Raw genomic sequence first — 18,073 nt, forward strand, 5'->3', positions numbered from 1 at the left:
AAATGATAATGTGGCTGTAATTATCTCTCTCTCTCAGGGTCAGGTGGAGCTCTGTGTGAAGCGGCAGGTGTCTCCGTGTGTTCAGGAGGAAGCTGACTACTACGTGGTTCTTGTGGGCTCGTCTCTTCACCATGTCACTACAGCTCACAGGGCCGAGGATCACGGCTTACTTAGATTCAATGTTCCTGGTGAGACACTAAATCACAGGGTTTCATACATATTCAAAGACCTATTCACACCAACAGCGATAACATTGTTTATTCTACGCTCATGCTGCAGTTTTGTCATCTGCAGCTTTCTGATGCTCACACTTAATGTCAGGTGGATTCTGATTGGTTGTCAATGATTTTATCATTCATCAGCTGGAACAAAATGTTATGAAAGTGATTCTAACGATATCATTCCTCTCTGTCGTTAACGTTATAGTTGTGGTGTGGACTTGCCTATTTTCTTATTATTAGAACGATTATTAGAACTTTAGTTATGATTATGGTTATCGTCCTTGGTGTGAAAGACTTTAAAGGGATTTTCTGTTGACATGGAAACCAGGATATCACTGGCGTGCCTGTTTGTGTATGGTGAGGTGTTAAGAAGTTGTTTTATATGGAATTCATTTGTTTCTATGGAAACAAATAGTTAGAAGGCAACATATATCTGAAAGAAACAGTTCAGTCTTGAAACATAATGAAATAGAAATATATGAGCTTAAGTTACTTGATGGTTATGAGTTTCAGTGAAATTGAGAATGAGCCAGTGGCTGATTTCTTCCTATAATATACATTTCCAGTGTTGATAGCATCCTGTTTTTGTGTTTTGCAATGTGACCTGAACAAGACAATACTGTGATGTATAAATATTACACTAGCCTTTTAGTTTTTAAAGGCTTTTAAAGTCCCCAGAAAGGACTTTCCTTATTTAGTTGCCTGTAGCCTTTACTATTTATTATAATGCACCTCCAGATAAACATGAACGTCTCAACTTTTCTCCATCAAGGTCACAATGTTCCAGAGAAGGTATCTGTGGAGGTCTACTGCTTCACAAGGAACAGCGAAAGCTCCATCAGGCCCCTCTGCTGTTCAGGCGAGCTCTCTCTGGAATACATACAGGATGAGGCACAAGAGGTGGCGGAGCAGCTGATAAACTTTGGACCCTTGACATCCAGCAGCCATCAGGATATCCTAAGGAAATTCTGCCTAGAGAAAATTATTTCATCTGAAATGAATCATTTGGAACAGATTGGCCAGCATGGGACAGATGGGATTTGTGACTCAAAGGAATTATTTCCATCGGAAAGCCTAGCAGAGACAGAACAAGGGCACAATGTTTGTGAGCAGTGGATTTTCAGCCAGAGCAGAGCTTCAGGAACACCAGAGTCTGATCCAGAGCAGAGATGCATGCTGGGACAACACAGTGCTGCTGATGAAAAAATCACACAGGCCTTGGCTAACTTGCACTTTCTGGGATGGGACAGCCAAGCTGGACAGGAGAAGCAAGGTCAGTCACTGTGTCATTCTTATCACTTTAAGAACTGCAAACTTTTATTTTTTTCCCGTCTACACTAGATTCTCACTGTTTTAAATTAGCTCTCAGAAAGAAAAGAGCTCAAAAAGAGCACTTCAAACCACCATAACCCAGACTGTGATTATATTCATGTGATTTGTGTTTTGGAAACATAATCACCTTTCTGAACTGTTTAGAGCCTCTTGTGATCTTTACGGATGTGCCATTGCTGTTTAAGATAATGCTTGAATGGGTTGCAATATCCATTAATTTGTAACTAACTTTTGCTTTGAACAGGATATAGAGAGAGCTCTGCACAGTGTTTATTATGGTTCGTTAGTGGGACATAGGGTTAAATTCAACAGCCCTTTAGTTACAACTGAGTAACTCTAAGTAATAGTGTTTTGTATTCACTTAGAAGCTAGACTCATCAAGGTGAGCGGATTTAGGTTCCTGGACCAATGTACACTACCATGAATCTGTGCATAATGCAATATATAATATAATATAATTAATATAATATAATACAACCCCAAATCAGAAAAAGTTGGGACAGTATGGAAAACGCAAAAAAAAAAAAAAAAGAAGTGATTTCTAAATTTACTTTGACTTGTAATTCATTGCAGACAATATGAACACAAAATATTTCATGTTTTGTCTGGTCAACTTCATGTCATTTGTAAATATGCATCCTTTCCTGTCATTCAGACCTGCAACACATTTCAAAAAAAGTTGGGACAGGAGCAATTTAGGGCTAGTAATGAGGTAAAATGGTTAAATAATGATGTTATTTGAAACAGGTGATGTCCACAGGTGATTGTAATTATGATTTGGTACAAAAGCAGCATCCAAGAAAGGTCTAATCCTGTAGGAGCAAAGATGGGCAGAGGATCGCCAGTTTGCCAACAAATACGTGAGAAAATTATTGAAATGTTTAAAAACAATGTTCCTCAAAGAAAGATAGGAAGAGATTTGGATATTTCACATTCAACACTACATAACATAATTAAAAGATTCAAGGAATCTGGAGGAATTTCAGTGCGTAAAGGACAAGGGCGCAAGCCTAAGCTGAACAACCGTGATCTCCGATCCCTCAGGCGGCACTGCATCAAGAATCGTCATTCATCTATAAGTGATATCACCACATGGGCTCAGGACTACTTTGGCAAACCTTTGTCAAGTACCACAATACGTAGTTACATCCACAAATGCCAGTTAAAACTGTACTGTGCCAAAAGGAAGCCCTATGTTAACAGTGTCCAGAAGCGCCGTCGACTTCTCTGGGCTCGGAGGCATCTGGGAAGGACCATCACACAGTAGAAACGTGTACTGTGGTCAGATGAATTAGTATTTCAGGTATTTTTTGGGAGGAATGGACGCCGTGTGCTCCGGACCAAAGAATAAAAGGATCATCCAGACTGTTACCAGCAACAAGTCCAAAAGCCAGGGTCTGTCATGGTATGGGGTTGTGTCAGTGCCCTTGGCAAAGGTAACTTGCACTTCTGTGAAGGCACCATTAATGTTGAAAAGTACATAGAGATTTTGGAGCATAATATGCTGCCTTCAAGAAGACATCTTTTCCACGTCCATGCATATTTCAACAAGACAATGCAAAACCACATTCTGCACACATTACAAAGTCCTGGCTGCGGAGGAAGAGGGTATGGGTACTTGACTGGCCTGCCTGCAGTCCCGACCTGTCTCCAATAGAGAATGTGTGGCGCATTTTGAAGCGCAAAATGCGACAACGAAGACCCTGTACTGTTGCCCACCTTAAGACTTGTTTGCAGGTATAATGGGACAAAATTACACCGGAAACACTTCATCACTTGGTGTCTTCAGTCCCTAAACGTCTTTTAAGTGTTGTGAAAAGGAATGGCAACATTACAAAGTGGTAAATGCTTTACTGTCCCAACTTTTTTTGAAATGTGTTGCAGGTCTGAATGACAGGAAAGGATGCATATTTACAAATGACATGAAGTTGACCAGACAAAACATGAAATATTTTGTGCTCATATTGTCTGCAACGAAATACAAGTCAAAGTAAATTTAGAAATCACTTCTTTTTTTTTTTTTTTTTCGTTTTCCATACTGTCCCAACTTTTTCTGTTTTGGGGTTGTAAATATAATCACTGACCTTGTCATCAGCATGTTTAATGATTAAACATTGGGGATTTCCAGTTTGAGGAAACTCCATTGCGTCAGAGCAGTTTATCAGGAGGATGAATATTAGCAGCATGCTTCTCATGTGACAGACAGCCAATATAAACAAACTGATATAAACTTAAATAGTGAACATGACTAGTCTTGCTGGACACATTTCAGAGCACAGGTTCAGCATAGCATTGTTGTATAATATATAAATACATAGTTTATTTGTGTTTTTTTACTTTTTCAGTGTAGTTGTTGTAATGGTCCGAAACTCTATTGGAGTGAGAATGGATAATGTGCCCATTCCATCATGGAACATTAACTTATTTCTTGAACAGTGAGAAGTGAGAAAGATTTAAAGAATGTCTGTAGTGCGCATGGGGCCCCTTACATAACACTAGCGATTGTTTGCGGTAAATTACACCGCTGAATTAGAGTTCATTTCATTGCTATGGCGTGTCAGCTTCAATTAAAGACTGCACTCTTTAGCAACATTCTTGCTACTATCAGGGAAAGCAACAGCAATTTATCTCACCCGCATTATTACTGTTTTGAATGTATCAAAACAACCTGGACATTTTCATACTGGATATTATGAATATGTTTATCTTATCCTTTAAATTGATCGCATTCCCCTGGGATTGTTGTTGGCAGCTTACTGAGATAAACAGTTTAAGCAAGATTCACTTCACATTTCACCAACAAAGCTAATCAAACAACAGCAATCCTTTATCTCTAACAAATAACTGGTCCGGTTTCTGCAATTTCTTGCAAAATATATAAGTGATGTACTTGCAGAAATTGTAAACCAAGAGCAGTGTCATTTTGTGGAAATGTTGCTTCATCTCACACTGACGCTTCTCTTTGAACAGTAGTTCGACTACCACCGTCAATATGAGCCGTAGACATCTGTTCAATCAATTACACTGGGTTTGTGTGTGTGTTTATTTTTGTGATTTATGAGGACACAAATTTGTATAATGACACCGGTATTACACTGGTATTACGATGTGGACATGAAATATGAGGACATTTCATATGTCCTCATATTTAAAATAGCTTTAAAAACATACTAAACAATGTTTTATTAAAAATGTAAAAATGCAGAATGTTTCCTGTGATGGGTAGGTGTAGGGGGATAGAATGTACAGAATGTACAGTGTAAAAAACATTACGCCTATGGAATGTCCTCAGTTGGATAGCAAAACAAACCTCTGTGTGCGCTGTGTTTTACAAACACACCAGTCCAGTTTAGAGTCCCCTCTTAAGTCTGTCTGTCAACACCCAGTAACTTGTCCTCGGTTCCACTGAACCAGCACAAAGAAAATACTCCCACACCTATAAGGCTTTATGCACTTGATTCTTTGTATCCTGAACCTCCTGATTTTTATAAATGAAGATTGCTTATAGTGAGTCATGGTGTAAATCATTCTGAATTTGTGTTTGTTTTGATAACCTGATGAGCAGGTTTTGACTCGGATCTTTACATTTAACCCTTAAATATTTGTGGCACACACACATACTGTAGTTTGAGGGCTGGTTTAGATTAAATCATTTCATTTGTGTATTTTTTTTCCTTAAATCATCCAACAAGCTGATTGGACGACACCGTGTATAATTTTCAGCCCTTGGGCTGTGTCTTACTTATATATTGCAGAGACCATATGCAAAGTGCTTGCCATATGCGTTTGTCACCCTACCACATGTTTATGACCAGATGTGGACCGCACTGAGATTAGCTGTCTGTTTGAACTAGGGCTGTAGTAGCGATACACTAATCTCACGATACGATACGATACACGATATTCAGCTCACAATACGATATATATCACGATATTCAGCCAACGATACGATTCGATATAATTCGATACACTTACATAATTTTCGGAAAGATTTAAAGGGGACAGAGTGATTTTGGTGACATCTTGTGAGTGTTTCATTTACTTGGATTGAATTAACTGAACTGAAAACTAAAATCATCAATTACACAATATATGTCTCTGACTGGACAGAGAGTATACAGCTTGCAAATGCTGGACAAAATGAATCAAAGATGTGTTGAGAAAATTTGTTCCATTTATTGAAACAGTGCAAACTGTAGCTTACAAGCCTTTGGAAAGTAAATTAAGTGCAGTATTGCAATTAACAATGGAGTTTTAAAAATTGCAGCAAGTTGACAAGTTGATTTTTGACAGCAGAGTATTTCACGTTTGTGTCACACAGCTTGCAAACCAACCGCGATGCTTTGTCTAAGTCAAGGGTCTCCAACCTTTTTTCATTTGAGAGCTACTTTAAAAAAAAAAAAAATGTCAAAGAGAGCTACTCATGTTATATAATACTTAAAACTCTTAAATAATGCACCATAATTCTCATATTAACAACTATCCAAACAGTTTTACACCTGAAAGAGTATAGTAGTAGTTCCAGTAGTCGGTACAATACCACTATTTTTTTTAAATAAATGTTTATTATATATGATGATAATCATAAGTAAATAATACATAAACATGTAAAGGCTGTATGCTGTTTAATAGTAAACATTGTTTATAAATGAAAGATCAAGTGAAAAAAAAAGCAACCATTAATAATTATATAATTAGTATTATTTATTTCATAATTATTATTATTAGTAGAGACTTATTATTATTACATAGAGATGTAGCTAAATTTACTGTAGGCTACAATCTGTAGTCAATCTCTTCACGTTAAACCGAACTTTTATTTTGACGGGTTGCCGTGATTACCAGTGTCTGTGTTCATGATGATATAACAGTGGTTGCGCGTCCTATTCAGCTCCCTAGATCAGTCAGGGCTCAGATCAGGGATCAGCCCATTGACTTATGTCCTGATCAGTGCCCTGACTACTGAACCAGGAGCTGATTGAGACGCACCCAGTTTTCTCAAATGAAACGGTAAATTCTCATGAAGTGACGGTTTATGCGTTCGTGTCGGCAGAGACTACAAGAGCGATTGCGCGCGCGCTGTGCCTGTCATCCACACAGACATGCAGGAGTAATTTTGCAGTTTATTATTTACAGACACTAGTATCTATTCGGCTTCAGTCTGGAGCCCTGCGCTTAAATGAACACGGAAGCGACTGAACGCAGCTGCTATGGTGAGCTATTTTTAGAACAGACCCGCGGGCAACTCGTGTGGTCCTTGCGGGCGACTCATGTTTTTGACCCCTGAGTCTAATTCATCGCTTTCCTTCTTCTTTTTAAACCCAAAGTGCACTCACACATCTGCTTTTAAGCATGAAGGCGCTGGATTTATATTCGCCGCCATTTTTTTTAATCTCCTCGTTCTGACTAGCGATACTAGCGGCTGGCTGACCAAATCGCTCTTCCTGCTACACAAATGGGGGTAAACACGGGATTTGAATGGGACTTATGTATCGATACTCGCGGCTTAAAAATCAATACTTTCTTGGGAGAAAAAATATCGATTTATATCGCAGAATCGATAAAATTGCCCAGCCTTAGTTTGAACTAGAGTTGTTTCGATTCCGATACTAGTATCGGAAATATCACCGATACCACAACAAATTCTGGCACCGGTATCGGCGAGTACTTGAACCCATGTACCGATCCGATACCATTTTCTTAAACAAGACCTAGTTATTACGGCGAGCTTTGCCTAACCACTGCATGGTTCTTCTTCGCTGCTCAGAATGCATTGCAAACACAGGAAGTTGTTCTGTGTTGCCACAAGCAACCACTGTTTAGAGCAGCGAAGAAGAAATGAAAACGCGTTAGCAGCTTTCTTTTACTGTCTATGGTTAGCAGTATGTCCGCTGTTTAGCAGTATTTCGTCTCTGTGTGGATGGTGGGCGCCCGCGCACACACAATTTTTTTTTAAATTGACAGAATATATTAGGCTACTTTTGTACAGTAGATTTAGCTACGTCTCTAAGTAATAATAATATGTCTCTAATAATAATAATGCCTAGATGGTTGCTTATTTTTCTCTTGTTTTGTTGTAAAGAGGTTATTTTCTGATTAATATGTAATTTTTTTATATTACTACATTTATTTGTTGCACTGTATTTTATACAGTTATATTGTAAAACTAAAATACCCTTTTCAGTTTGCGGTGTTAGATTTGTGGCTGCATTTGAAGTTCTTTTTCGCTTAAGAAAAATAAATAATATTACTGTCAAATGCATGTCAGATAATAAAAATACTGTAATAAATACAGTAGTTCACCATGTATTTGTTCATGTATTATTAAGGGATTAGTCTGAAGCACACCATAAAATAATTCTAGCAATTCATACAGGGCTAGTAGTACAGCTGTATATACAGATACACACCCAGGTATCGGATCAGTACTCGGTATCAGCCGATACCCTCGGGAAAGGGAAAAAGGGTATCGGAACATCTCTAGTTTGAACTACAATGATGTGAGATTCCACCAGGGTATTATGCTCTATTATTTGGTTCTCAACCAGGGGGCCTCAGCAAACTTACAACTGGACCCCAGGATGAGAAAAGTATTTTAATTAATAAATTACAGGGCTCCAGACTGCGACCAAATGGTCGCATTTTGCGACTAAAATTTGAGAATGTGCGACTGAATTTGACATCCAGTCGCACATGTGTAACCAGTACATTTGCCTGCTGTCGGTACTGGAGAAATTAAGAAAATACACTTACTATTTAATTGATAGGCAAATTCTATCTTTGCCAGTACAAAAGTTTAGTCTGCTTAAACTTTAGGGATGTGCTGTGATATTAATCTAATTTTATTTTCGATTTCGGCTTCCAAGAATTATAAAAAGAAGATATGAGGTAAAATATAGCCGTGTTCCGTCGAGCGCGACTTCCGTCCCTTCACAGCCTTGCACGGTCATTTCTCCCTAAACCTAAACTTATCGTCAGAATCAGTGATTGTTGTAAACTGCAGTCTCTACTGTTGCTAAACTGCGGGATGTGTTTGATAATAAAGAGCTATTAAATGCTCAATAATCCGCACAAGAGACGCTGTTTCCAACTTCAAGGCGGCTTATGTGTGTGTGCTGCGAAATGGACCGACTTGCACTTATTATTTGAGGCTTCGTGTGCGCATCTAAACCATCAAATAAACAACAAATAGCCTGTGTCAAAATGACCAGGTTGGAGAGTAGTTACTTTAACAGTTTATCACTTAAATGGGCGTAAATAGTTTGGAGAAATAGGAGAATATGATATTATTAGTTCTGCAATCGGTCTTAAAGGGGCAGCGTCTAATAAACCTGCTGACGATTGAGCCATTCATTCGAATCAAACAAAAGGCAAAGAGAAAATATTCACATCTCTTGAATTAATAACTTTAGCTTTTATAATCATTAATCTATCAATTTATACAATGAAAACTATGCAGTGTTATTTTAAATTTCATTAGGCCTGCTTTATTAGATTTCTTTGTATGTTTGTTCTAAGTAATATTAATGTTAGCAGACCTTCATAATGCCTGCACACTGATCCATTTACAAATAGATGTTTTATATTTTTGTTCAAACATTGCGGTTTCTTTTGATATAGATATTTTACTTTTCAGATTATAAAGCCATGTTAATTATGTTCTTAATTATGTTTTTTTTTTCATAAAAAAAAAAATACAGTATAATAAAAAGAACCGATAAGAATACTGTTAGAGTACCGGATCGATAAGCAGTATCGGCAAACGTAGTAATACCGTTAAAACCTTAACGATACCCATCCCTATTAGTAATACAGTGGAAATTAGTAGATTTGGTTAGCATGTTGATTTACGGTGTGCGGCCCTAAATTTTCTGGTTGTGCCCCTAAAATTTTCAGTTGGGGGCCACTGTGCTCCTAGTGAAAAAAGTTAGTCTGGAGCCCTGAATTATTATTAATATATGAACATATTCTAACTTTAATCTAAATTAAAATGTTAGAAATAAACATAAAATCAAGATGTAAACTGAATTTCCTCAATAACTTGTTTTTATTGAAGAACATATTTTGCCATACAGAACATAACTTATGGAATCATAAAATTAATTGTGGTTAATTAATTTTACATGTTCACTTAACATTTTTAACAGTTATATATGTTTAAAAAAGCAAGATTGAAAACAAGAAGCTTTGTCATAATCACAGCAGAAATATCAGAACCATCTTAGTGAATACGGAGAAAATTGTCAAAACCTTTGTCACAACCTTTGAGATCCTCTGTCTGAGACAGCATTAAACCTGTTATCAGACTACTGTTTGTCTACACAGAGCACAAAGCACAGATAGGCTCATAAATAGCAAAACAACATCTAAGTGCTAATTTAAATGCATTATTTCAGTACTTTTACACTATACTGCCAACTGGGTTACTCATTTATTATATAATTGTAACAAAATTGTCCCCAAAATTAGGCTACATTTGACAAAACCTCTATCTTGGGAGCATATGCCAGGAATTCATAGGTGAAGTATTTTTTTTTTTATCCTAGAAATGCAAAAGGCTTTCTTTTAGAACTAGGTCTAACCTGTAGTAATTAAAATTAGTGTCAAACATACAAATAATTGACATTTGTCAGTGAGAATGTACTGTGTATTCTTCCATAAAAACTATATTTCTTGAGTAGAGGTGGGAATCACAGGGTACCTCATGATACGAAACACGATACATGGCTCACAATACCAATAATATCATGATTCTGCAATAATTAATATATTGCCGGACAATCCTATAATGATGCATCACAATATCTGTCTAACTATGAAAGCAAAATTTCTGTGAAAAGGTAAATTGCAGGCTTTCCAGACTTTGGACTTAAACTGGGGCATCTATTATTTTATTTACACTGCTGTCCGACATTCCGTTAAAAACCTCTTTTTCTTAGTTAACTTAGGCACGTTTCCCTCATTCATGTGTTGAGCGCCACCTCGAGGAGCTATGAAGTAGTCACGCTGGGAGCAGGAAAATCTATTTAGAGTGCCTTATTTTATTTAGCCTGACGTTGTCATACTCAGATTCTAGTCAGAATATGAGTCTGATACTGCTCCATGGGGCTGTGATTTTGGGGCGTGTCTCAACCAAAATGCCTCTGCACTCAATTGGATAGACCTACAACCAATCAGAGCAACGGAGTAAGTGACGTATGTTGAGTGAAACATAGTAGTAGTGGGAAGTTCTGGTCATTTTACGTACTCTGTTCTTTGAATCTCGTTCAGCAAAATTAACAAATCTTTTTTTCAAGTCATTTTGTTCATTTCAGCAGAATATAATTAAAATGTCACATGTTAAATTCCCCAACACATCTAGTATTTATGCAAACGTTGATCACATTTGGAATAAATAATAAATTATAAGCTGATGCAGCCAAGGCCAGACTTTAAAGGAACTGTATGTAAGAAATGTATTTCAATTAATCATAAAATGGCCCTGATATGTCACTAGACGTTAAAAAAGCACTAGGTAGGTTTTGCTCTCGGGGTCCCCCTACAGTTGGGAAACAGTATTGTCCTCTACTACTGTCGTAAACTCTGTCATTCTACATCAGGGGATGCATCGCACGTGCATTTGTTGACATGACAACTATGATAGCCCTGAACACTGCAGGAGGAGTTCACATGCAGGTGTTCTGCTTGCGTCGCGTGTGAAATGTCTTCATCCCAGGTACAGTGGCATATGTTTCAGCATGCCATATGAATATAATTTCATGGGTTTTATTTTTTGATGCCAAATGATCGCGATGCTCACGTTTACAAGCCAGCGTCATTATAGTAGCCTAGTCTATTGGTTCCCGTTTTACAGAATCTATATGATACTTCAATTCAATGTTTGAGTGGTAGGTAATAACCATATATCGTCAATATTATAATATCAAGCTACCATAGATGAATCTGCAAATTTGAAAAATCGATTTGCATTATAGCTTGAGGCAAGACAAATAAACAAATATCACAGACATGTTAGGTATCCTAAAATATGATTTTGTATGTCTTATGTATTTACTTGCACGAATGTAGCCCCTCCTCCTCCTTCAGCTCACGCCAACGAGCAAACGATGGCCCAATGTTGATCCTCGTCCTGCCTTTAATCCGATCACTTTCTCGTTTCACCTTTTTGCTTTCCTCCGACAAAACCTTTGCTTTCTTATTTTTCTGTGCTGCTTCGGCCATGACTATAACATTCGGCAAACAAATGATAGTTGGGCTTGCACGTCCGAATTTAAGGAAGTGGGGGTGGTGGTGGAAGTGACGGATATGCTGTAAAGCGGTCGAATTTTGTAGTTCTTTTTGTTCTCGGGTTACTACCCGAAACCCGAAGTTTAAAAGTACGATTAAAAATGATACAGACCCCTTCAGGCTATGGCAGACGTGCCATTCAACCTATTGTAAGTCGATGTATCATCACAAGAGTCTTGAAAATATATTATAAAGGTTGAAAAGTTACCTAGTGCTGCTTTAAGAAATCATGTTAATTTCAAATACTTATATCACTGACAACAGTTGTCCGGCCAGGATATTGTCATTTAAAAGTGAAGTTACAGCCCTCAACTGATGTTGATGTTGACATGTTGTGTTTTGGCCTGAAGCGCCACTCTCCACCTATCTACCAATCACAAAGTCAGTAGTGTTTCGGCATCCGGGTTGCCAGCTCTGCTCTAGTTACCACAGCTGCAGCTGCAAACTTTTTGGATTAAAAATAAAACTTCACAAAACCTAAAAGACCTCGTTATGAATCAGAAAAACGTTGTGACAATGGAAAAAAAATTGCTGTGTAGGACTCGTCACTTGCCATTGGAAGCTTCTTGTAGCAGCCTACATTCCTACTGGATCCTGCAGCTTATCTGGCAACCTCGAGTCACATTTGAAAGTGATTGCAGTACCAGTTTTGGCCACAATCTTACATACATTTCCTTTAAGAAAGAAATTATTCATTAATTGCTTAGCTAGGTCTTCAGGCTATGCATTCTGTTAGTTCACCTCAGCTCCGAATCCGAGTCCTTCTTTCTTTTTGTCCCTTCACATTTAATCAATCTGTTCCCTGGAAAGATTAGTTTGCCTCTCGAGTCTTCAGGTTCAAGTCATTCGTTCACCAACTCACAGCCCCATAGGCTGAATGCAGAAGATCCTGTACAGAACCGATGGCATGTAGTGCATGCGTGGTCAACACAAAATGAAAGAATCGCTCTCTGAGACAACTTGTTGTTCCCGAGTCATATTTAAGATTAGTTAAGCATAGTTGTCGTTTGTCGTCTATCTGTATTGCTTTAAAACTGTGATGTTTTGTAATGTTTAATAAAAATAAAAAATAAAAAAAAACGCATAGTTGTCAACAGAACTCAACTGCACACAGACGCTGGAAGAAGTAGAAGAAGAAGATGAGTGTAAACAATCTTTGCTGGTGTTGTAAAAATAATTTAAGGATACATTGAGTACTTTAGCCTGACGTCGTCATACTCCGATTCAAACAAATTCAACCCAAGCGCTCTTTGGTGACGTGGAGGGTTACGTTACTGTCCATCATCGTATAAAGCCCGCCCTGACAATTTGATTGGTTCGAACAGCTCTGGTTCGAGCATAATTGCTCCACAACGGATCAAGTCCAGATCGAACTTCCCGACCTCAAATGTTGTGGGCGGGGCAAAGTTTGGCTGGCATCCAGGCTATATTTTATTATTAAAATATCGATATTTGTCACCAGTGTATCGATTCTCGTATCGCACGGAGAAGGACAACGATATACTGCCCTATTGATATTTTGTCCCACTCCTATTATTGAGGAGGAAAGTTATTTCAGTTGTGGGGGACATCAAATCAAAAAGGTTAAGAACCACAGCTGTTCAGAGTTTTGGGATGCAGTCATACTAGTATAGTGAAAAAGAAATGATACTATACAATGGACTAAATCTGAGGGTAGAATGAAAGAGACCCATGCATCACTGAAAAGCATGAAATGCACTTTCTACAAATTGCAGTATCATTCACGCACATACTACAACTCCTTTAATGCTTGTGAACCTTATAAATAGCTTTTTTCTCCCAACATGGGAAAGGGACTTGTCAGTAAAATCAAATAAATAGAAAAATTACTTTGAATAACTCTAAATAACAAGTGTTTCTTACTTGAAAAAGTTAGAGTTATTTGTATATTTTAAACAAAAAATCATCCCATTCATAAAGCCGTACATGATTTTCAAAGTCTGATCTCTTATCGTTTCTTTCAGATCCTCTTCCCAGGGAAACGCCTCTACATGTGGCTGTACGTTTGGGGTTCCCCCACCTCAGTCACTTCCTCCTCCAGGAGTCTGAAGGTCAGAGGATGGTTTCCATAGCTGATGACGAAGGGCAGATTCCTCTCACACTGGCTCAAAAGCATGGAGACCCAGCTCTCATCAGCGCGTTAACAAAGTGAGTCACTCCGTCCAGCCTGACACAATATACTATAATTAGACTACATCTTAAAAAGAGCCATTAATCACTGATGTGTCACTTCAGTCATTGATCCAGTGTACAGTGTTGGCTGAGTTTAATGTGTCCTGTGACTGTGTTGTGATCAGTTCCTCGAGTAGCAGTGCATGGAGGCCAGTGTGGATGTGTCAGATATGGACTGACGGCTCTCACCAGCTCCGTATCTGTCCCGTCACTAAATCTATTAGCCTGACTGTCAAACACGGCACACAGATAGATGCACAAAGCAGCATCCAGCTGTACAGAGAGAAGAGCAAAGAGCAGGATGCACTCGCACAGGTGAGTCTGCATTTCCATATGTGCCTGCATGCCCATGTACACAACTTTCAAGGAAAATCTTTTTTTGTTTCCTGTCTTTTCTTGTGGAGCTATCTAAAGAATGTGGAAAGCGCATGGTTATTGTTTGTAAAAGGAAGGCTTTAGAAAAGACAGACAACACAAACAACAGACAGATGACTATTTTAACTAATATTTGAGGATTATTTCCAGGTTATAAAAACTGCTAGGATGAGTCTAAACTATATGGTTGTTTTTTTACTGATAATTGTGCTCTCTGAAATCCTTGGATTTGAAATTCTGCCTGAAAAAGGAGTGTGTAAAGAGAAAGAAAAATGATTTTCACTAAGTTTAACAGCAATCATTTCTGATTATTTATTTTTTTACTTTTGCTTTTGAAGAGTTTGTTACCAGTTAAAAGTAAACTGTATTTCTTGCGGCATTACAAAATAGAATTGCAAAAATGATGGCTGTTTTTGAACAGGATTCACAAACACTACCACCAATCTGCCAGTCATTCAGATCAAGGGGCCAAGGTTCAGCTGGATAGCATAGACTTGTTAGCCCCTGCTGGTAGATGTTGTAACTACACCATCTGGACCCCAAAATCAGCTTTTTTCTTTTGACAGTTATTCAAAAATTCAAAAAATGACAGAATTCAAAATATGCTTGCCATGTTGAACGTACAGGGGCTTTCACACCAGGTAGGTGTGAACTCAGTGTTATAGGAACTAGCCACCAGGATGGTCTCCCGGGAATTAAGTGTTCCCCTCGGGCCATTTTAGTGGTTGTAGTCGCACTGCCAGTATGAACTCTGAAGTGAGATAAGCCGGCCGACGGCGACACCATTTGAGCGTGGCATTCAACAACATCAGTAACTCTGTTAATGTAAACTGTGTTTTACACTACTTTTTAACAATGGTGGGTGCCAGTGTTTCATATGGCATGCGTTCAGACAGTCAACGTACACTTACCTCACTGGTAGTTCTTATTGTGCTGGGTTAGACCCTCCTCTGAGGTATGAGCTAATTTAGTTCCCCCATAAGGCGTTCCTAAAACTAAAATCATTCCCAGTTCCTGCTGTGCAAACCTGCTAAAAAGCAGGTTCATCCACCAATAGTTATAGGAACTATGAAAATGTACCTTCCGGTGCAAAAGGCCCTTATTTTAACACTGCAGGTAACTGCATGGCCAGTTAGAAACACATCTCTCAGCTGTCACCCCTCTCTCTACCCTCCATTTTTCATCAGCCGTCTAGAAGTAAACCGCTAAGAGCCGGTTACAGGAGAATGATGTGTGAAACAGTTTTATGAGCTTGTAAATGACTGAAGTCATAACTTTGGAAACTTTTATTACAGTTTACAGTATCGTTTACAGGTATTGCTTTGAGCAGCAGACTGGTATTTCTCATATAACAAATGCTGGCAGGCAGAGCAAGATCACCAGAGAGATTAAAAGTGCTGTAAATCATGTACCTGTGCAGTTTCTCTAAACAAGGTGTAATTGTACATAGTTTAAAAAGTAAATGTACACTTCCGTTCAAAAGGTTTTTTTTGTTTTTGAAAGAAGAGGCTGCATTTATTCGATCAAAAATACAGTAAAAATGTACTCTTTTCTCTTTTCAGCCAAAAATTTGCATTATCTCATTATTGCAGTGATTATTATGTGTATTGATATTGTTGTTATTATTATTATTATTATTATTATATGTTTGGCAACAGTTCTTATAAACCTAATCAATGGTTGTGTGTGTAGCTTTTCATTTCTTAAACAACCATGTAGGAAGACATCATGGCCATATACTGTAAATGTAAACTTTGAAAAAATATTGTTGCGCTCTGAATTGTCTTTTTTTTCTTCTCAGGTGCGTGGAGCCAAGAGAATCTATAAAACGAGCAGGAAGGTGGCTGGCTGCACACTGGATTCAATACAGACTAAAAAATTCTATCAAAACATTTTTAATTGCACTGAAGATAGCAATGTGCTGAAAAGTTTGCTCCTGTTCATTTGGTTTTAATTCACATGCACTTTGCACTTTTTGCACGATGAAATATATAAAATAAAAATGTTTTCATAGACTTTTTTAGTCTGTATTGTATGGAAGTAAAATAATGGGAAATGTTTTTGAAACAAAAAAGCTTGTTGAAATGCAAAAATATGCATTGCATTAACCATGCTTGCATTTTAATGCATTGTATTTTTCAACATGGTTGTATATTTAAGTTGTGATTATTTAAATTTGAAACATTTCACACACATTTTCATTATTAAAAATTCAAAAATCCATATTCACCTCTCAGATTTCACTTCCAAAATATTCATTCTGTTTAAAAATGTCGCTTTACAAATTCGCTTCCATAAATTCAGTGGTTCAAATTCGACAGAAAATTCAACAGTTCACACCCGGGAACTGCAGGAATAGCAGTAGATTACCGAGCATAATCTCCATCTCCTGTTATTCGACCTCACCAGCAGGTGGGGCAAGCGGCTGTTGGTGAAGACCAGAGCAACGTGTAGAGAGAGTCATTCTTTCAGTAAATGAATTTAAAGAAATGGAACAAGCGATATGTATTTGTATATGATTATCAGGGCTGTATATATATATTTAAGTCTTTGCGGTTACTTTTGTACATGTAAGCAGCTTTTGAATCCAGTGTGCAGTCAGCCACCTTCCTTCCTGCTCGTTTCATATACAGTAAATGAAAATAACAACACAGCATTTATTTCCATCAAAAGGTGTAGCGACTTTTTTTTTTTGAAGAAATATGTTTTAAAATATGTAATTCTTGTGATGCAAAGCAAAATTTTCAGCATCATTACTCCAGTCTTCTGTGTCACATGATCCTTCAGAAATCATTCTAATACGATGAAAAACATTTCTTATTATTCTCAATGTTGAAAATAGTTGTGCTGCTAAATATTTTTAGTGGAAAGAAAGTGTGATACCTTTTTTTAGGATTCTTTGATGAATAGCAAATTTATTTCTTAATATTAAATTATTTTATAACATTATAAATGTCTTTACTGTCTTTTGATCAATTTAATGCATCCTTTCTGAAAAAAATCCTTGCTGACCCTGAACTTTTGAATAGTAATGTACGTTCAGTGGGTGTCAAAATCTTTGTTTTGGATTTCCATATAAAACAAGTTCAAATCGTGGTTTCACATGTGTAACGACCCATAAGAAAGTATGAATTTATGGTCAAACCTGAAGTATTACAATTTACAGCTATTTCTTTATGTGAATTATTCACAATGCAAAAATTTCAATCAGAAATATGCATTCTCCTCTTAATTCAAACCTTCATTCCACTAATGTCTAACACAAATGTGATTCTGTATCAACTCTGACACAGTCTGACTCATGTGTTACAGGTGGTGCGACTGAGCGAGCCTTCTGAGGGAAGTGTGCACACATCTGATGTTTCTGATGCAGGTAAGCCAGAGCTCATTTCAATGCATTTTACCCCAATTCACAGACTGTCTGTCGGTCAATTTTTGACCTTGTTAGCAATAACGAACTCAGTCCAACTATTAAGCTAAAATTTTCAGCTACAGTCTAAGATTTCAACCAATACTGTATTCGTGGGTTTCTGGAAATTAGATGTAAGCCGTGTGGTGAGAATTCAAACTCCACTGGATCACGGCTGACCATAATTTTCATATTATAATTTTTCACTTTTTTACTCCTCCTGTCTTGGGTTTATTTTATGACTAGTTTCTATATT

The 18,073-nt window shown here is 37.6% G+C and overlaps 1 protein-coding gene across 1 annotated transcript in view; it reads left to right on the forward strand.

The window, feature by feature from the left end:
• The window catches only part of arhgef28a (Rho guanine nucleotide exchange factor (GEF) 28a), an 89,435-nt gene that overhangs the window by 24,246 nt on the left and 47,116 nt on the right, over positions 1-18,073 (forward strand). Inside the window, exons 3-7 of the mRNA XM_079816058.1 lie at positions 38-188; positions 994-1,494; positions 13,826-14,009; positions 14,159-14,348; positions 17,721-17,781. Of these exons, the coding sequence (XP_079672184.1) occupies positions 38-188; positions 994-1,494; positions 13,826-14,009; positions 14,159-14,348; positions 17,721-17,781 (1,087 nt within the window). The remainder of the gene's footprint in view (positions 1-37; positions 189-993; positions 1,495-13,825; positions 14,010-14,158; positions 14,349-17,720; positions 17,782-18,073) is intronic.

This window comes from Gobio gobio, assembly GCF_949357685.1.
Source record: "Gobio gobio genome assembly, chromosome: 4".
Taxonomy (NCBI): domain Eukaryota; kingdom Metazoa; phylum Chordata; class Actinopteri; order Cypriniformes; family Gobionidae; genus Gobio; species Gobio gobio.